Source organism: Pleurodeles waltl, chromosome 6 (assembly GCF_031143425.1).
Source record: "Pleurodeles waltl isolate 20211129_DDA chromosome 6, aPleWal1.hap1.20221129, whole genome shotgun sequence".
Lineage (NCBI taxonomy): Eukaryota > Metazoa > Chordata > Amphibia > Caudata > Salamandridae > Pleurodeles > Pleurodeles waltl.
Genome location: NC_090445.1, coordinates 117,441,233 through 117,462,431, shown reverse-complemented (window position 1 = coordinate 117,462,431; position 21,199 = coordinate 117,441,233). Strand labels below are relative to the sequence as shown.

The window sequence follows — 21,199 nt, the reverse complement described above, 5'->3', positions numbered from 1 at the left end:
AGTACCACCAGCACCAGGTGTAGACACTACACTGTGACAGCCGCAGTACTGCCGGAACAAGGTGTAGACACTACACTGTACCAGCAGCAGTACATCCTTCACCAGGTGTAGACACTGTGACAGCCGCAGTACTGCCGGCACAAGGTGTAGACACTACACTGTGACAGTCGCAGTACATCCTGCACCAGGTGTAGACACTGTGACAGCCGCAGTACCACCAGCGCCAGGTGTAGACACTACCCTGTGACAGCCGCAGTACTGCCAGCACCAGGTGTAGACACAACACTGTGACAGCCGCAGTTCTGCCGGCACAAGTTGTAGACACTGTGACAGCAGCAGTACTAGCGGCAGCAGGTGTACACAGTGTGTAAAGCACAATGTAAGGTCCGTAGTACATCCTGCACCAGGTGTAAACACTGTGACAGCAGCAGTACTGCCGGCACAAGGTGTAGACACTACACTGTGACAGCAGCAGTACTGCTGGCACCAGGTGTAGACACTGTGACAGCAGCAGTACCAGTGGCAGCAGGTGTACACAGTGTGTGACACAAGTAGTAAAACATGGACTAAATGTAAAGCACAATGTAAGGTCTGTAGTACATCCTTAACCAGGTGTAAACACTGTGACAGACGCAGTACATCCTGTCACCAGGTGTAGAAACTGTGACAGCAGCAGTACTAGCGGCAGCAGGTGTAGACACTGTGACAGCCGCAGTACCACCAGCACCAGGTGTAGACACTAACCTGTGACAGCCGCAGTACTGCCAGCACCAGGTGTAGACACTACACTGTGACAACCGCAGTTCTGCTGGCACAAGGTGTAGACACTACACTGTGACAGCCGCAGTACATCCTGCACCAGGTGTAGACACTGTGACAGCAGCAGTACTAGCGGCAGCAGGTGTAGACACTGTGACAGCCGCAGTACCACCAGCACCAGGTGTAGACACTAACCTGTGACAGCCGCAGTACTGCCAGCACCAGGTGTAGACACTACACTGTGACAGCCGCAGTTCTGCGGGCACAAGGTGTAGACACTACACTGTGACAGCCGCAGCACATCCTGCACCAGGTGCAGACACTGTGACAGCTGCAGTACTAGTGGCAGCAGGTGTACACAGTGTGTGACAGCAGTAGTAAGACATGGACTAAATGTAAAGCACAATGTAAGGTCCGTAGTACATCCTGAACCAGGTGTAAACACTGTGACAGCAGCAGTACTGCCGGCACAAGGTGTAGACACTACACTGTGACAGCCGCAGTACATCCTGCAGCAGTTGTAGACACTGTGACAGCAGCAGTACTAGCGGCAGCAGGTGTAGACACTGTGACAGCCGCAGTACCACCAGCACCAGGTGTAGACACTACCCTGTGACAGCCGCAGTACTGCCAGCACAAGGTGTAGACACTACACTGTAACAGCAGCAGTACATCCTTCACCAGGTGTAGACACTGTGACAGCTGCAGTACTGCCGGCACAAGGTGTAGACACTACACTGTGAGAGCAGCTGAACTGCCGGCACCAGGTGTAGACACTGTGGCAGCCGCAGTACTGCCAGCACCAGGTGTAGACACTACACTGTGACAGCTGCAGTACTGCTGGCACAAGGTATAGACACTACACTGTGACAGCAGCAGTACATTCTGCACCAGGTGTAGACACTACACTGTGACAGCCGCAGTACATCCTACACCACTGGCACAAGGGGTAGACACTGTGACAGCAGCATTACTAGCGGCAGCAGTTGTAGACACTGTGACAGTCGCAGTACCACCAGCACCAGGTGTAAACACTACCCTGTAACGGCCGCAGTACTGCCAGCACCAGACACTACACTGTGACAGCCGCAGTTCTGCAGTTCTGCCAGCACAAGGTGTAGACACTACACTGTGACAGCCGCAGTACATCCTGGACCAGGTGTAGACACCGTGACAGCTGCTGTACTGCCAGCACCAGGTGTAGACACTACACTGTGACAGCCGCAGTTCTGCTGGCACAAGGTGTAGACACTACACTGTGACAGCCGCAGTACTGCTGGCACAAGGTGTAGACACTACACTGTGACAGCCGCAGTACTACCGGCACAAGGTGTAGACACTACATTATGACAGCAGCAGTACTGCTGGCACTAGGTGTAGACACTACACTGTGACAGCCGCAGTACTGCCAGCACAATGTGTAGACACTGTAACAGCTGCAGTGCTGCCAGCACCAGGTGTAGACACTACCCTGTGACAGCTGCAGTGTTCCAGGCACCAGGTGTATACACTACACTGTGACAGTCGCAATACCACCAGTACCAGGTGTAGACACAACACTGTGACAGCAGCAGTGCCACCAGTACCAGGTGTAGAGACTACACTGTGACAGCTGCAGTACGGCACAAGGTCTAGACACAACACTGTGACAGCAGCAGTGCCACCAGTACCAGGTTTAGACACTACACTGTGACAGCAGCAGTACTGCCAGCACCAGATGTAGACACTGTGACAGCCTCTGTAGTGCCTGCATTAGGGGTAGACACTGTGACAGCCTCTGTACTGCCTGCGCAAGGGGTAGACACTGTTACAGCAGCAGTATTGTTAACCAGGTTTAGACACTACACTGTGACAGCAGCCATACTGCCTGCACCAGGTATAAACATTGTGACAGCAGCGATACTGCTGGCACCAAGTGTAAACACTGGGACAGCCACAGTACTGCTGGCATCAGATGTAGACACTGTGACAGCCGCAGTGCTACTGGCACCAGGTGTAGATACTGTGACAGCAGCAGCACTGTTGGCACCAGGTGTAGACACTGTGACTGCCACAGTACTGCCGGCACCAGGTGGAGACACTGTAATAGCAGCAGTACTGTCTGCAACAGGTGTATGCACTGTGACTGCCGGAGTACTGCCAGCACAGCCACAGTATTGCTGGCACCAGGTGTAGACACTGTGACAGCAGCAGTTCTACCCGCACCAGGTATAGACACTGTAACAGCAATGGCATTAAAACGCCAGGTCAATGTTGTTTCTGCAGCCTGCTTCCACAGGCTCCTCAAGATCTTTAAGTGGTTCCCCATCAGCACAAGGAACATGAGGAAGACAGTCATGCAGGCCCTCATCACCAACTGACTGGACTACAGCAAGACATTCTATGCAGACACCACCACCAAAGTCATGCAAAGACTCCAGATGATCTAAAACGCAGTTGCCAGTCTGATCCTCAACCTGCCCAAGAGAACCCACGTCACCAGGCACCTGAAGGACTTCCATTGGCTCCCGATCCAGAAAAGATGCTACTTCAAGCTCCGGACCCATGCCTATAAAGCCCTCCATAACCAAGAACCTGCCTACCTGAACAACCTTCTTCACCTCCACCAACCAACCAGGAACCTCCACTTGGCACACATTGCCCTTGCAAAGCTACCACACATACGCTGTGCCAGTGGTAGCTCATTCTCTCATCTCGCCACCAAAACCTGGAATGCCTCCACCTCCTGACCACATCCTCACTGACCCACCTGAAAAAGGGACTGAAAACGTGGCTTTTTGAATAAACACCTGCAGCAAGCACCTAGATACCCACTCAGGTGACAAGCCACGCTATACAAATAACACCTGAATGATTGAGTGTAAAACCAGCAGTGCTTTCTGCAGCAAGTGTAGATACTGCGTGGAGGCAGCAGTCCTACCTGTGCCAGAGGTAGATACAAAGTGTACATAACTTGGTTGGCAACCTTTCTTGATATGTAAACACCAACTCTGATAGAAAAGTGTTTTCATGTTTCCACATAGAAAACTCTCAAAATAAAAATAAATAATTGACAGAAGCAACGCAACCTGCAGAGTGAGAACGATCGTGTAAACCCATCTGTACTTCTGGTACAACTTACAAATATGTTAAAGATAGGACAGTTAAAATTGTAAATGTAATTTAAAGTGGCCTAATTAATTGTAAATTAATTTCAGTAGTTATTAAGTAATAATTGTTTTTAGTAATAAAATGTAAATTAATTGTTAAGTAATCAAACAATTTTTTGCTTTAATTGTAATTAATTATGTAAAAATAAAATTGTTTTAGTTAACAGAATATAAATTAATTAATAATATGTAATTAATTTTACAATATATAAAATTATATATGGTGGGGCAATAATGGGGTTTTACAGTTCAAGGATGAGTAGGGTATATGGATAGCTAGGAGCTTTATAGGATTCAGGGATGGGCACAGTATAGGCGTAGCAAGGGGTTTTAGGATTCAGGTATTAGTATAGGGGGTTAACCCTCCAAATAAGGGAAAATATGGTGGCGGTTAACCTCTATATATATATATGTATATATCCCATCAACAACTGTAATAAAGGTGCTCATCCAGAACAGGGAAGAATGGCTCAATGAGTTTATTAAAGGTGAAGACGTGCAAAAGAAACACAGTGTTTCTCAGCCAAACAGCCTTTATCACACAACTTAATTCAAAAGATACATTTTTTAAATATAGCTAAGATTTTACATACATATGTGGGTGTGTGGGTGTATATATATATATATATATATATATATATATATATATATATATATATATATATAATTATGTAAAATTATTTTAGATAATAGATATTTTTAACTGATTTGATATTATTAATTTATATTCTAAGTTAATATGTGGTATATGTTTATAATAATCTAAAGTTTGTTTAGAGGTAGTAAGGGGTTTTACGGTTCAGTGATGAGTAGTGCATAAATGTAGTAAGAGGGTTTTAGGGTTTAGGGCTGGGCAGTGCTTGGGGTAGTAAGGGGTTTTATGATTAAAAGATGTATATTGTATGCAGGCAGTAATGGGGTGTCTTAGTGTTAGACAAGCTGGGTAACAGTGAGGGTACTCCAGTTTTAGACATAGTGACCGAGTAACAGTGGGAGTATTCCGGTGTTACACTGGGTGTCCGGTGCTCCAGTGTCAGGCTATGTGCCAGTGAGAGTGATCTAGTATTAGACAGGCTCTGTAACACTGAGTGCCCCACTGTTAGGCTGTGGAATAATGAGAGTGCTCCATGGGTAGACAGACAATGAGTGTTCTAGCATTCGAGTGGCTATGTAGCAGTAAGAGTGCCTCGGGCTACGCTGTCTACAGTGAGACTACAACAATTTTAGGCTCTGTAACAGTGAAACAGTCCTGTGTTAGTTACACAAGCTGTGAGTAACAGTGAGAGCGCCCCGGTGTTAGACTGTGTCACAGTGGGAGTGTTCCTTTGATAGACAGGCTGTGTGATACTGAGAGTGCCCCTGTGCTAGGCTGTGTGTCTGTGTGAGTGCTTCTGTGTTAGACTGTGTGGCAGTGAGAGTGCTCCTGTGTTAGACTGTGTAACAGTGGGAGTGCTCCTTTGATAGACAGGCTGTGTGATACTGAGAGTCCCCCTGTGTTAGGCTGTGTGTCTGTGAGAGTGCTCCTGTGCTAGGCTGTGTGTATGTGAGAGTGCTTCTGTGTTAGGCTGAGTGACAGGGAGAGTGCTCCCGTGTTGGGCTGTGTGACATTCAAAGTGCCCCTGTGTGACAGTGAGAGTGCCCCAGCGTTAGATTGTGGGACAGTGAGAGTGCCCCGGCTTTAGACTGTGTGACAGTGAGAGTGCCCCGGGTTTAGACTCTGCGACAGTGAGAGTGCCCCGGTTTTAGGCTGTGTGACAGTGAGAGTGCCCAGGTTTTAGGCTGTGTGACAGTGAGAGTGCTCCTGTGTTAGGCTGTGTGACAGTGAGAGTGCCCCAGGGTTAGACTGTGTGACAGTGAGAGTGCTGCTGTATTAGGCTGTGTGACAGTGAGAGTGCCCCGGTGCTAGACTCTGTGACAGTGAGAGTGCCCCGGCGTTAGGCTGTGTGACAGTGAGAGTGCTCCTGTGTTAGACTGTGTGACAGTGAGAGTGCCCCGGCGTTAGACTGTGTGACAGTGAGAGTGCTCTTGCGTTAGACTGTGTGACAGTGAGAGTGCCATGGTGTTAGACTCTGCGACAGTGAGAGTGCCCCGGCGTTAGACTGTCTGACAGTGAGAGTTCCCCGACGTTAAATTGTGTGACGGTGAGAGTGCCCCGGCGTTAGACTGTGTGACAGTGAGAGTGCTCCTGTGTTCGGCTGTGTGACAATGAGAGTGCCTCGACGTTACGATTGTGTGGCGGTGAGAGTGCCCCGGCGTTAGATTGTGTGACAGTGAGAGTGCTCCTGTGTTAGACTGTGTGACAGTGAGAGTGCTCCTGCGTTAGACTGTGTGACAGTGAGAGTGCTCCTGTGTTAGGCTGTGTGACAGTGAGAGTGCTCCTGTGTTAGACTGTGTGACAGTGAGAGTGCCACGGCGTTAGACTGTGACGGCGAGAGTGCTCCTGTGTTCGGCTGTGTGACAGTGACAGTGACCCGGCGTTAGACTTTGTGACAGTGAGTGTGCCCCGGCGTTAGACTGACAGTGAGGGTGCTCCTGTGTTAGGCTGTGTGTCTGTGAGAGTGCTCCTGTGTTAGGCTGTGTGACAGTGAGAGTGCTCCTGTGTTAGGCTGTGTGACAGTGAGTGTGACCCGGCGTTAGACTGTGTGACGGTGAGAGTGCCCCGGCGTTAGACTGTGTGACAGTGAGAGTGCTGCTATGTTAGGCTGTGTGACAGTGAGTGTGTCCCGGCGTTGGACTGTGTGACAGTGAGTGTGTCCCGGCGTTAGACTGTGTGTCTGTGAGAGTGCTCCTGTGTTAGGCTGTGTGTCTGTGAGAGTGCTTCTGTGTTAGGCTGTGTAACAGTGAGAGTGCTCCTGTGTTAGACTGTGTGTCTGTGTGAGTCCTCCTGTGTTAGACTGTGTGACAGTGAGAGTGCTCCTGTGTTAGGCTGTGTGACAGGGAGAGTGCTCCTGTGTTGGGCTGTGTGACTTTGAAAGTGCCCCTGTGTGACAGTGAAAGTGCCCCAGCATTAGATTGTGTGACAGTGAGAGTGCCCCGGTGTTAGGCTGTGTGACAGTGAGAGTGCCCCGGCATTAGACTTTGTGACAGTGAGAGTGCTGCTGTGTTAGACTGTGTGACAGTGAGAGTGCCCCGGTGTTAGATTGTGTGACAGTGAGAGTGCCCCGGCGTTAGACTGTGTGACAGTGAGAGTGCCCCGGTGTTAGGCTGTGTGACAGTGAGAGTGCCCCGGCGTTAGACTGTGACGGCGAGAGTGCTCCTGTGTTCGGCTGTGTGACAGTGAGAGTGCCCCGGCGTTAGACTGTGTGACATTGGGTGTGCCCCGGCGTTAGACGGACGGTGAGAGTGCTCCTGTATTCGGCTGTGTGACAGTGACAGTGACCCGGCGTTAGACTTTGTGACAGTGAGTGTGCCCCGGCGTTAGACTGACAGTGAGGGTGCTCCTGTGTTAGGCTGTGTGACAGTGAGAGTGCTCCTGTGTTAGGCTGTGTGACAGTGAGTGTGACCCGGCGTTAGACTGTGTGACGGTGAGAGTGCTGCTATGTTAGGTTGTGTGACAGTGAGAGTGCCCCGGTGTTAGACTGTGTGACAGTGAGTGTGTCCCGGCATTGGACTGTGTGACAGTGAGTGTGTCCCGGCGTTAGACTGTGTGTCTGTGAGAGTGCTCCTGTGTTAGGCTGTGTGTCTGTGAGAGTGCTTCTGTGTTAGGCTGTGTAACAGTGAGAGTGCTCCTGTGTTAGACTGTGTGTCTGTGTGAGTCCTCCTGTGTTAGACTGTGTGACAGTGAGAGTGCTCCTGTGTTAGGCTGTGTGACAGGGAGAGTGCTCCTGTGTTGGGCTGTGTGACTTTGAAAGTGCCCCTGTGTGACAGTGAAAGTGCCCCAGCGTTAGATTGTGTGACAGTGAGAGTGCCCCGGTGTTAGGCTGTGTCACAGTGGGAGTGCTCCTTTGATAGACAGGCAGTGTGATACTGAGAGTCCCCCTGTGTTAGGCTGTGTGTCTGTGAGAGTGCTCCTGTGTTAGGCTGTGTGTCTGTGAAAGTGCTTCTGTGTTAGGCTGTGTGACAGGGAGAGTGCTCCTGTGTTGGGCTGTGTGACATTGAAAGTGCCCCTCTGTGACAGTGAGAGTGCCCCGGCGTTAGATTGTGTGACAGTGAGAGTGCCCCAGCGTTAGACTATGTGACAGCGAGAGTGCCCCGGTGTTCGACTCTGCAACAGTGAGAGTGCCCTGGCGTTAGACTGTGCGACAGTGAGAGTGCCCCAGCGTTAGACTGTGTGACAGTGAGGGTGCCCCGGCGTTAGGCTGTGTGATAGTGAGAGTGCCCCGGCGTTAGACTGTGTGATAGTGAGAGTGCCCCGGCGTTAGACTGTGTGACAGTGAGAGTGCTCCTGTGTTAGACTGTGTGACAGTGAGAGTGCCCCGGCATTAGACTGTGTAACAGTGAGAGTGCCCCGGCATTAGACTATGTGACAGTGAGAGTGCCCCGGTGTTAGACTGCATGACAGTGAGAGTTCCCCGACGTTAAATTGTGTGACGGTGAGAGTGCCCCGGCGTTAGACTGTGTGACAGTAAGAGTGCTCCTGTGTTCGGCTGTGTGACAATGAGAGTGCCCCGACGTTAGATTGTGTGACGGTGAGAGTGCTCCTGTGTTAGGCTGTGTGACAGTGAGAGGGCCCGGCGTTAGACTGTGTGACAGTGAGAGTGCTCCTGTGTTAGACTGTGTGACAGTGAGAGTGCCCTGCGTTAGACCGTGTGACAGTGAGAGTGCCCCGGCGTTAGACTGTGTGACAGCGAGAGTGCTCCTGTGTTAGTCTGTGTGACAGTGAGACTGCCCTGGCGTTAGACTGTGACAGTGAGAGTGCCCCGGCGTTAGACTGTGACAGTGAGATTGCTCCTGTATTAGACTGTGTGACAGTGAGAGTGCCCCCGCGTTAGATTGTGTGACGCTGAGAGTGCCCCGGCGTTAGACTGTGATGGTGAGAGTGCTCCTGTGTTCGGCTGTGTAACAGTGAGAGTGCCCCGACGTTAAATTGTGTGATGGTGAGAGTGCTCCGGCGTTAGACTGTGACAGTGCGATTGCTCCTGTGTTAGACTGTGTAACAGTGAGAGTGCCCTGACGTTAAATTGTGTGACGGTGAGAGAGGCCTGACATTAGACTGTGACGGTAAGAGTGCTCCTGTGTTCGGCTGTGTGACAGTGAGTGTGCCCCGGCGTTAGACTGTGTGACAGTGAGTGTGCCCGATGTTAAATTGTGTGACAGTGAGAGTGCCCCGGCGTTAGACTGTGATGGTAAGAGTGCTCATGTGTTCGGCTGTGTGACACTGAGAGTGCCCCGGCGTTAGACTGTGACGGTAAGAGTGCTCCTGTGTTCTGCTGTGTGACAGTGACAGTGACCCAGCGTTAGACTGTGTGACAGTGAGAGTGCCCCGGTGTTAGACTGACAGTGAGAATGCTCCTGTGTTAGGCTGTGTGTCTGTGAGAGTGCTCCTGTGTTAGGCTGTGTGACAGTGAGAGTGCCCCGACGTTAGACTGTGTGTCTGTGAGAGTGCTCCTGTGTTTGTCTGTGTGACAGTGAGAGTGCTCTGGCGTTAGACTGTGTGACAGTGAGAGTTCCCCGGCATTAGACTGTGTGACAGTGAGAGTGCCCCGGTGTTAGACTGTGTGACAGTGAGTGTGTCCCGGCGTTAGACTGACAGTGAGAGTGCTCCTGTGTTAGACTGTGTGACAGTGAGTGTGTCGCGGCGTTAGACTGACGGTGAGAGTGCTCTTGTGTTAGGCTGTGTGTCTCTGAGAGTGCTCCTGTGTTAGGCTGTGTGGCAGTGAGTGTGTCCCGGCGTTAGACTGACGGTGAGAGTGCCCCAGTGTTAGACTGTGTGACAGTGAGAGTGCCCTGGTGTTAGACTGTGTGACAGTGAGTGTGTCCCGGCGTTAGACTGACGGTGAGAGTACCCCAGTGTTAGACTGTGTGACAGTGAGAGTGCCCTGGTGTTAGACTGTGTGACAGTGAGTGTGTCCCGGGGTTAGACTGACGGTGAGAGTGCTCCTGTGTTAGGCTGTGTGTCTGTGAGAGTGGTCCTGTGTTAGGCTGTGTGACAGTGAGAGTACCCCGGTGTTAGACTCTGCGACAGTGAGAGTGCCCCGGCGTTAGGCTGTGTGACAGTGAGAGTGCCCCGGCGTTAGGCTGTTTGACAGTGAGAGTGCCCTGGCGTTAGGCTGTGTGTCTGTGAGAGTGGTCCTGTGTTAGGCTGTGTGACAGTGAGAGTGCCCCGGTGTTAGACTGTGTGACAGTGAGAGTGCCCCGGCGTCAGACTGTGTGACAGTGAGTGTGCCCCGGCGTCAGACTGTGTGACAGTGAGTGTGTCCCGGCGTTAGACTGACGGTGAGAGTGCTCCTGTGTTAGGCTGTGTGTCTGTGAGAGTGGTCCTGTGTTAGGCTGTGTGACAGTGAGAGTACCCCGGTGTTAGACTCTGCGACAGTGGGAGTGCCCCGGCGTTAGGCTGTGTGACAGTGAGAGTGCCCCGGCGTTAGGCTGTGTGACAGTGAGAGTGCCCCGGCGTTAGGCTGTGTGTCTGTGAGAGTGGTCCTGTGTTAGGCTGTGTGACAGTGAGAGTGCCCCGGTGTTAGACTGTGTGACAGTGAGAGTGCCCCGGTGTTAGACTGTGTGACAGTGAGAGTGCCCCGGCGTCAGACTGTGTGACAGTGAGTGTGTCCCGGCGTTAGACTGACGGTGAGAGTGCCCCGGCGTTAGGCTGTGTGTCTGTGAGAGTGGTCCTGTGTTAGGCTGTGTGACAGTGAGAGTATCCCGGTGTTAGACTCTGCGACAGTGAGAGTGCCCCGGCGTTAGGCTGTGTGACAGTGAGAGTGCCCCGGCGTTAGGCTGTGTGTCTGTGAGAGTGGTCCTGTGTTAGGCTGTGTGACAGTGAGAGTGCCCCGGTGTTAGACTGTGTGACAGTGAGAGTGCCCCGGCGTCAGACTGTGTGACAGTGAGTGTGCCCCGGCGTCAGACTGTGTGACAGTGAGTGTGTCCCGGCGTTAGACTGACGGTGAGAGTGCTCCTGTGTTAGGCTGTGTGTCTGTGAGAGTGGTCCTGTGTTAGGCTGTGTGACAGTGAGAGTACCCCGGTGTTAGACTCTGCGACAGTGAGAGTGCCCCGGTGTTAGGCTGTGTGACAGTGAGAGTGCCCCGGCGTTAGGCTGTGTGACAGTGAGAGTGCCCCGGCGTTAGGCTGTGTGTCTGTGAGAGTGGTCCTGTGTTAGGCTGTGTGACAGTGAGAGTGCCCCGGTGTTAGACTGTGTGACAGTGAGAGTGCCCCGGTGTTAGACTGTGTGACAGTGAGAGTGCCCCGGTGTTAGACTGTGTGACAGTGAGAGTGCCCCGGTGTTAGACTGTGTGACAGTGAGAGTGCCCCGGCGTCAGACTGTGTAACAGTGAGTGTGTCCCGGCGTTAGACTGACGGTGAGAGTGCCCCGGCGTTAGGCTGTGTGTCTGTGAGAGTGGTCCTGTGTTAGGCTGTGTGACAGTGAGAGTGCCCCGGTGTTAGACTGTGCGACAGTGAGAGTGCCCCGGTGTTAGACTGTGTGACAGTGAGAGTGCCCCGGCGTCAGACTGTGTGACAGTGAGTGTGTCCCGGCGTTAGACTGACGGTGAGAGTGCTCCTGTGTTCGGCTGTGTGGCAGTGAGAGTGCCCCGGCGTCAGACTGTGTGACAGTGAGTGTGTCCCGGCGTAAGACTGACCGTGAGAGTGCTCCTGTGTTAGAGACAATGGCGGTGACTGTGTTAAGCTCCTGTGGCGAGTCGATAGATGACAATGGCTGGATGTGGTGGGGGTGCCCGGGAATGTAGACGGAGCGAGGGGCGGGTCGGTGGGGGTGTTCCAAAATGCATGATACTCCCAGTCCCGCCCACTTCTCATTGCCAAGTGCACACATCTCTCTAAATTGCAACCTGCAAACCACGGCGGCGTGTTTATTGTTTAAAGTGAAGCGCCTACGAAGCATTCTATGATATATTTAGCTCCTAGAGGCAGCTGGGCAGCGGAGTGTACACGGGACATGCACACTTTCTGCGTGTTGTGGAAAGCATGAGGCGGTGCGCGGCGCGAGGCTCCCGGGGCTATTGTGCTGGTGTCAGCTGGTGAGGGCTGGGTCACCAGGGGGCGGGGGCTGGGTCACCAGGGGGCGGGGGCTGGGTCACCAGGGGGCGGGGGCTGGGGGCCATGGGAAGGACGAGCCCAATGATGGCCCTCAGCAGCTGGAGGCTGGCCCTGCCTCTCTCCCCTCCACTGCTGCTCTGCCCGTAGCTTCCACCGCCGGGGCCCTGCCTCTCCCTGGCCCAGCCTCTCTCTGCCTCACTCCTACCCACCCACATGCCCCGGCGCACCTCTCCCTGCTACCGCCGCGGTGCTCTCAGCTGCCCATCGCCCTCTGTCTCGCCGGCCGGCAGTGCCCCTAGCTTTCTGCCTCGTGGCTCGCAGTGCCTGGTTCTGCCTCTCCCTTGCTCGCAGTGCCCCTGGCCCTTCTGTCCCTGGCACACAGTGCCCCTAGCTCTCCTGCCCCAGGCTCGCAGTGCCCCTGGCCCTTCTGTCCCTGGCACACAGTGCCCCTAGCTCTCCTGCCCCAGGCTCGCAGTGCCCCTGGCCCTTCTGTCCCTGGCACACAGTGCCCCTAGCTCTCCTGCCCCAGGCTCGCAGTGCCCCTGGCCCTTCTGTCCCTGGCACACAGTGCCCCTAGCTCTCCTGCCCCAGGCTCACAGTGCCCCTAGCTCTCCTGCCCCAGGCTCGCAGTGCCCCTGGCCCTTCTGTCCCTGGCACACAGTGCCCCTGGCCCTTCTGTCCCTGGCACACAGTGCCCCTAACTCTCCAGCTCTGTCTCGCAGTGCCCCTCGCCCTCATCTCCCCGGCTGGCAGTGCCCCGAGTGCTCCCTCTCGCCAGCCGTCGGTGGAGCGGAGCCTCTGCCTCTCCCTGGCTCCCACTGCCTCCATCTCCTGTCGGGTCTTGCCCCGAGCACCGCGTGTGCCAAGGCTTCGGTGCCTGTTCTGGAGCCCGTTGTTTGCCTGTCTCTCTCTGCTGCGTGCCCAGACTTGGACCAGCTGAGATCCACCCGCCTGCAGCGCTATCCCCGTGGGCCCCATTGGCTGCTGGTCTGCGCCGGGGTCCGGGCTCGACTCCTCCAGGAAGTGCTTTACAGCCGACCCAGTGTCCCGTGGATGAATGACGGCAAAAGCCATGTAAAGTTTGATTTGCTTCGGATGATTCATTACCCATGCCACTGTCAGCTTTGTTTTGGTCGCGTGGTCCTCTAAGTGCTTCGGAAATGGAAACAGGGCCTTCTGTGGACTGACCCGAGACCCCTAGGCACTGCCCACGCATGGGCATGCCCGGCTTGCAAAGCTCTATTTGGTGACAGATTGAAATTCCAATAACAGCCTCGTCTTTCTTTGTTTACCATCGGTGTATCTGTCAAACGCTTCCCCCGAGGACTGCCAGCTCCCCGTCCTGGTCGGGTGGCAGATCTTGTGGGCACCGGAGGACAGCTCGATTGGGCATATGCGCCGCCTGCTGCCCGTGCCACTCTCCCGGACGACATGCCCATGGTGCAGAACGCCCCATGGCGCCAGGAGAGGGGCCGAGCCGGCTGGCAGTGGGAGAGGGCCATCGGCGTGGACTGCAGTGCCCCCGAGCCTCGCTGTATCTGGCTGGCCAGCCTGCGGGATGGTGGGGCAGACACGGGGCACAGGCGGCATGGTGCCAGCCAAAGTGGTGGTCAGCAGAAGCAATGGTCTGGCCCCCGGATGGAGAAGTCCACGGCGGTAAGAAACCCAAAAATGTTCACGTATTGTGGGGTTGGTGTGAAAAATGTATTTAATGTAGACGTTCCGTCAGGTTTGGGGGGGGGGGGCGGAATGCTGGCCTGGGATAGTCCTATTTCTGCCACGGAAGGCAATATCTGGGGGCCCATACTGGTTCTAGCTCCCAGACTAGGTTCCAAGGATACGAGCCATTGAGCACGGTCCATAGTTGGAGTCTAACACCCTCCAAAAGCAGAAAAAGCCAAACTTCATACCTTGGCCCTGATTTCGACACAACCTCCTGCTAATAGCGCCTAGAAGCGTTTTGGGTTGTGGGTCATAAATCTATATCAACTTCAGTAACAAAACGAAGAACCCCTCAGTGATTCGGTGCAACGCTCGGGAGCCTCTTTTCGAGGGTGGAATTGCAGCCTTCACATGTTCATGCTATGCAGTGACGCTATCGCTTTACTTCCATGCGGGATGAGACGTAGATCTGTGTCTTCTGAAATGTGAGCAGTACTTCTTAGTTTCATTAGTAGGCTTGTGGTAGTTCAGTCATTTCTTGATTGAGAGGTTGAGGTTCTATGTTTCCACTTAGGTTATTTCTCGGTGGGTGGTTTGCAGTACCTAGTTTATGTGCTTGACAGTTTCCTTGCTGGATGAGGCATGGCATTATCTTTTCTTAGTGAGCAGGTTTGAGTTGTTGATTTCTTTGATGGCTGGCTTATAGTTTCTAGCTTTCCTGGTGGACGGTGTGTAGTTTATAGTTTTCTTGCTAGGTTGCTAGGTAAGTCGTAATGTAGTGCTTTCTGGGTCTGTTGGCCATAATGAATTGATAGATCCCTTGCTGGATGAGTTTTTCTTTCTAAAATATTTTGTAGTTTGTTACTTTCTTCCCCGAATGGTTGCAGTTCCTAGGGTCCTTGCTGGATGGATGCAGTTGAGAGTTTCATTAGTTGTATTGATTGCCAGATTATTGTCATGGCTGTGTGTAGTTTCCAAGCATTCTTCGTTAACTTTATTTGGTCAGTATGCTGTAGTTTCCCGTTTTCTTGGTGAACTGTCGGTAGTGCCTTGTTTTGTTTTTGTACTGACTGGGTTGTAGTTCCATGGTTTCTCAGTGGATGGGCTGCAGCACCTTGAGTCATTGCATGCTTAGTTGTAGTTATGGTTGTTTTATAGTTCCTTCTATCCTCACTGATTTTGCTTCGCTCCTAGTTTTTTTTGCGGAGTTTGTGGTGGGTAGGTTATAGTTGTTATTTTACTTATGAATGACTTGTAGTTACTCGTTTCTTAGCAGGTTGTGTTTTAACTTGTATCCATGAGGGCTGGAATGCAATTGTTTTCGTTTTGTTGCTGAATGGCAGTCGTGCCTGTGTTTTGTTTTGCAGGTTGAGTGGTTGTGTATAATTTGTTTGCAGGTGGGTTTAGTAGTTTATTTTTGTTTATGTTAGGCTGTATTTCCTTGGTTTCACGCAGTTTAAGTTACCGAGCCTGGCTGAGCTCTCTGAATCCAAGTCAACCAAGCGGAAAAGTTGCAAATGGGACATTTAAAGATGAAAGCAAATGATAACATAACATATGCGATGGAGCAGTTGCTTCAGAGAGCTCCAGACGTTTGTCTGTACCACGAGATATGAGAATGCCTTGTCTCTGAAGGCAACAATTAATATTTTTCCGAGGATGTATAGGAAAATTATGTTTCTCAATCTTCCCTGTGTACATAGTGAATGTGGGTCCAGAATGCTCATGTTTTCCAGGTCCATACGGAAGTAGCGTTCCCAATCTAGGTTTTTGCTCTGCATTCTGGTACATACAGGCTGAATCATATTAAGAGAAAGAGGATCACAAGTCACGGAATCCAAAGGAAACAAGCATTTGCAAATCTGATAAGTCTGGTGTGCATTCTGTGCCTTGAAGTAAATATTTAGGAAAAGCGCGCTGCATTGAGAAAGTAAAACTAAACAGACTGCTTTCTGTATGCATTGAAACAGTGATAGAAATAATTTAACGTATATTATTCAATGTACTTTTCAGATGTAAAAGAGCCCCTTATGCAAAGTAGAGCATAGGAGGCAGAGTGATACTCTAAACACCCAATTGCCTAAGGTGGGATGGTAAAATCCACTAGGTGCACCCAAAGCCCAAAGTTAAAGCCCTCGGTAAGTATACTTCAGAGCATTGTTGACAATAGCGCCTGTTGACTGCTACACTGTCAAGCCAGAGCTAAAAACCTGGACTGGATGAAATACTCTTACGCCGCCCTGGCTTAGCATCCTGCTCTCAGGTCGGTAGGAGGCTGGTGGATTACTTCCAGATTTTCATGAGATCCGCCGTAAACACATTTGCTTACAAAATCTCTGAAGGGAAATAATGTACGTAGTCACTGGCTATCTTGTAAAACGGGCATGGATCTGGGTATTCTAGACAGAGTTTGGACACCTATGCCATAGAAACTGTTGAACAAATGATACGCTCTCAAAACCTAGCATAAAAATTGGTCGAAAGACATTGATATTGATGTGATGGTAACACGGTCTGCTGGAATTCCACTGGGGAGCCACGTGTGTGCACTTCATGCCCTGACAGGGGACCAGTTGTTTCTCTTATGCTGGCATTTCCGATCTCCAATTCCACCCATAGGCCCCTGGGGCTGAGTCTGTCTACAGTTTATGGAGGGGGGTGTTAGGTACTGTTAGAGGGGTGGGGAGGAGGGAGGTAGAGGGGTGGAAGGAGGCAGGTATCGAGCCAAGCTAGGAGAGTCTTGAGTTCTACCTACAGGGGCTTTTAACCTTTAACCTCCTGTCTTTTATTTTTAACCACTGCCTCTCAGGTGAGCCTTGATCTACTTCGAGGCCCCTCCATTGATCTTTTCACCTCCTGCGTTTTTTGCAACCAGAGCCACTTATGGTGCTTTTAACCCTTGGGCATAGCCTCAGCTACGACCGTGTGGTAACGTCTGGCATTGCAGGATAGGTACAGGATCCTGACACTTCTCATCCTTTCTATTGTATTGCACAGTCTATTACATATTTTTGGATTCTTCGAAGTTCTAAGATTGATTTTGGTGGAGTTTAATCTTCACAGCATTTTTTTTTTTTTTGCTAGATCCATATATAAGTGCTGCTGTCAATGTTTATTTGGACTCCTAATTCTTTACTGAAGTTAATAACAGGACTTTCAGGTGATGCAGCCGGGTGATGAGGTGCCCTATTAAGGGAAGGAGTGAGACAGGAGAGGTCTCTTTGGGATAGGGAGTTTGATGCCATTTCTTCCGGTGCTTGTTTTTTTACCCTTAATGTGTTAGCAAATATCTCCAGTAGACTCTTACCTTTCTAAGAGGTCTTTGTACGTAATGCCTGTTATCGTTTTAGGATCCATGATTCGTATCATTGTAGTATAAATAATTGAAGGAATGAATGAAAAACATTTGTGAAGTAAATAAACACCCTAAAAGAGTATCCTGGCACTTCTCTAAGCTTCAAAATGATTTTCCAAAGGGCTGTCATAGAAATGTGGATAAAATGGGTGAAGATGGTGTGCCGATGGTATATCTAAGCTGGGTGTGGGGACACCTGGAACTTATAGGTAAAGGTGATGACCCTGGAGGTATGCCTGACATGGTACAGTGAAGTTGGCAACCTTGGAGGTATACCTCATGATGGATACATGAAGAATTTGGTCAAGCTGGCAAGCCTGGAAGTGCACCTCATGATGGATACATGGAGAACATGGTGAAGCTGGCAAGCCTGGAGACATACCTCCTGATGGATACACAGAGGGTATGGTGAAGTTGGAAACCCGACTAGTACCTTGATAGTAGGGCAGAATTTGCAAGCACAGATGATTTCCCGATGGTGGTTACTTGGGTAGTTCTGGTGACTGTAGTACACCCAAATGTATTTGCAGTGCCCTGAATTGAGATTGCTGTCAGTTATTTTGGAAGCATTTCAACCATCCTAGGTGTCTTTATGAACCTGCTTCTCTTCAAGCAGTCTGGATTGAAGGAGTGATAGGCAGTGTGCTTCCTTTCTGACAGCTAGACAGGCAGAGAATGGAGAGGTGGCAAGCTTCCACACAGGACGTGAAGCTTTCTGTAGCATGAGTAGGCTCATCTCATCCTGTGTCTTGGTATGATTGGGCTTGGACCCAGTTGAAACATTTGTGCTCGTTAAGATGTTCTGCTATCTGAGTCACCACAAACCTCAAAAGAATAGACCCATCTATGAGTAAATTGGTGTTACTTGTCCCCCTTTGTGCGATCTGGGATCACTTTACTATAGCTGTTTTTAAGAATGCCTAAGTGAGTGGTGTGTTGGTCCTGTGCTGATGTGGTGCTGTCTCTGATAGAAAGGACCAGGTGTGATTGGCAAGTATTTCTAGAGTCGAACAGTGGTCAAAAAGTGATGGCCAGGATTGCAGTGATAGTAATTGTCAGTGGATAAGATTAATTCAAGTATTCCACCCATCGTGAGACCAAAGCAGACTGATGACCAGTTTGGCAGCTGGACTGTTCCTATTGGAGCAGGACCAAGTCTGATTTACATATGGGTAGTCACTGTCTCGACTGACACAGGGATAAAATATTATGGGCTTGAATACTGCCAAGTCGTTTCCAGTTCCTTTAATTACCCATCACTTTTTTAGCACATCAGGTGGAAATAGAGTTTTCCTTTGCTCTCTGGATGTTTGAGGACCAATATGCTAATCCCTATTCGAAGTAGCAAAGTAGAGTGACTTTCATATTCGTGGCATAAACCCCACCTGGAGCCAACGGGATCAGATGCCAGTTCCCCTTGTCTGTTCCACAGTACAATGTTACCCACAAAACATTCAAGTACCCATCCAGCAAAGTCTTGTGCTATAACAACTGGGTGTTTATAAACCTCTGTGTAGTTCATTTTCTGTGGTGTTTGAAAGGCTGAGCACATACTCAGCTTGAAAAGTAGTGACATGTCTCTATAAACATTTGACCCATCGGTCCTTGGCCAGGATTGCTGGGTTTTTTTTGAGCTACCCATCACCAAGTAGTTGATGTAGTGTACTGCTGAAATGTTGTCCATCCAAAGCAGATTGGTGCAGTGGTACATGCTGATGGCTAGGCTTTAGATGGCAGAAGTCCCTTTGGAAGCTATATGCAGTTGACCAGACCCCACTGGTTGTGTTTCCTTGAATATTTACACACCAAAATGCCATGCTCACATCTGATTTGAGGCTCATGACTGGATGGTAGCTGAAGATGGCTCTTTCATTCCAAATCTTAGCGTTAGTTATTTAAGCAGCAGTGCATAAAATGTGCTCCTCCTTGCCGTGCTGTAAAATTGTGAAATGCAGGGCAAATGGCTTAATCTCCTTCTATAATTTGTTTGACTGTCAAATGTGTTAGTGCTTAGAAGCAGTCTCACATCAGTAATATAACAGCTCTCGGATGTCTATCAGCACATATTGGCCATCACAGACCGCTGCTGGACCTCAGCGCACAGATGTCAGCCTGCGTGCCTGGTGGGCATCAGTACATAGTTATCATCACAGTCCCCTTTTGTCTGTCAGTATATAGCTGGCATCACATTCCTCTGCTGCCCTGATATGATTCTCACACATCATCTACAACCACCCAGACAGTCATGGCTTTGTGTTTAAACCACCTACAGATTGAGGCCCATCCTCATGGGGAAGCGTTCCAAGTCTCATCCATCTGGCCCATGCATAATAGTTGGTGGAAGGGATCTTTGAAACGTAAGCGTGCTAGGGAGCACTCTGTTCTCTTGTATAACCTTTGACATAGTCCCAGTAGGTATAGTGCAGTGCCTCCAAACCAGTACACACCTTTCTCTGGCAGGAGCAGCCGGGGGGGCCTGTGTGTAGCCATTGATGAGATTATGGTATACACTCTTCTGTCTCCCAGGGGGATTGTACTACTGAATATCAACACCAACAATGTTGTGGTATAAGAATATCTAGTAAAGATTATCAAGGGACAACACATTGAAAGGTAAGTGCATATAGGGAATAGATTTACTATCCCTAACTCCACATCTGCGTGCCTCAAAGATATTTGTACCCCATAGGTACATATATGTGGAGTTTGGTATACAAAATCTAGTATTACTTTCCTGTCGATAATTTGTTTCAGTATTTTGTTCTCCCTATTCTGTCCCACTGATTTTGTGGGTTCAATATTCAAGAGGCACACACACCCACAAGAGCTCTAGCATCTCTCAGTGTGGCATGGCTTTTAATTCTGTCAAACTCTGATTTTCCAGCACTGGATCTTTTATAGATTCACTTGCTTTTGAGTATTCCCAGATGTCAAACTGTAAATCCTCATTTAGTATGTGGGTATGTAAAATATACCAGCGCTGCAGAACCACCTTTAACTGTAATTACGTGATTCTTCCTCTCCCACACCGCTGTCTGCCTTCATCCATTTCCTCATCCCACCAGGACTCACCTGCTCCCTCCACCCCGACGCTGTCCCAAATAGATACCCCCCACAGCACATTACTACTTCATCAAGTGCGATTCCAGCACGTTGGGCGCGTTCACTCCACCCAAAAGGCGTCTTCCTCTATCCAACAGGCTTCTTCCTCTTTTGATCCACCGTCTGTCCCTCTTTCCTTTACTTCAACCACCCCTCGGCGCTTTGAGGTGACCTGGGTGTGGGGGTGCATACAGCGATAAATTCCCAACCTGTAAAACGCGGCCCGAGAGAGCAGGTGTGAGGCTCACACACGCTAACCGGGCGGTTCCAGGGTACGAGAGGTTGCTTCTGGTTGTGTATATATAATTTAAAGTGCTCAGTTCCTGTACAACAGATGGCAACGGCAGATGCCATGTTCCCAAGCTCTCGCAGTTCGTGCACACAGGAGGACCGAGGGACACTGCACAGTCCCTCTCCACCCGTGTCCCCTTCCCTCTTCTCGCCTTCCTCCCACCGATGTTCCAAGCAGTTATTTGAAGCGGTCTAAAGTGGTGCTAAGCCCCATACAAGCACCAACATGGCATCCTGCCCTACCCTGGGAATCCAAGTGTTTAGATTGCAGTGACGGTCACCCCCCGCACCTGGGTCCGTGACCTGTGATCCGAACAGGGGTCAACAAGTTATTAGGAGACGTGCTTCTTGTAGTGCCCCGGGGGTACATTCCTGACACGGTGGAGATTAGAGGCCTCACCGAGCCATTGACAACCACCGTCCTTCGCCCAGCACGTCTCCCCCCGTTCTCCACCCCCTCGTGCCCTTCTTCCTTGCACATCCATGTTTTCCTCTTGTAAACCCCTGCTCTCTTTCTCATCCCGATGTCTTTAAACCCCTGCTCCATCTGATTTGTCGCCATTCACTCTAGCTTTCCTCCGAAGTTCGTCCTTTGACAGCTTCGGTCCCCGCTTATGTTTCTGTGATGCCCCCTGCTCTCCGTGCGCATTCTCGTCTGCCCCCTGCTCTCTTACACTATCCCCACGTACTCCCCGCTCGCTTTTTGCTGGCCTGTCTTCTGCTCATTCTTAGG

The 21,199-nt window shown here is 50.7% G+C and overlaps 1 protein-coding gene across 4 annotated transcripts in view; it reads left to right on the top strand.

Moving 5' to 3' along the window:
* Positions 1-21,199, top strand: part of ARHGAP23 (Rho GTPase activating protein 23) — a 448,503-nt gene that overhangs the window by 174,987 nt on the left and 252,317 nt on the right. The window contains exon 1 of one of the 4 annotated variants that reach the window (XM_069237491.1): positions 13,355-13,712. The exons of the other annotated variants lie outside the window; for them this stretch is intronic. Within the exon in view, the coding sequence (XP_069093592.1) occupies positions 13,488-13,712 (225 nt within the window). The 5' untranslated portion in view covers positions 13,355-13,487. Of the gene's footprint in view, positions 1-13,354; positions 13,713-21,199 lie in introns of those variants that run through there. 4 annotated transcript variants of the gene reach the window in all.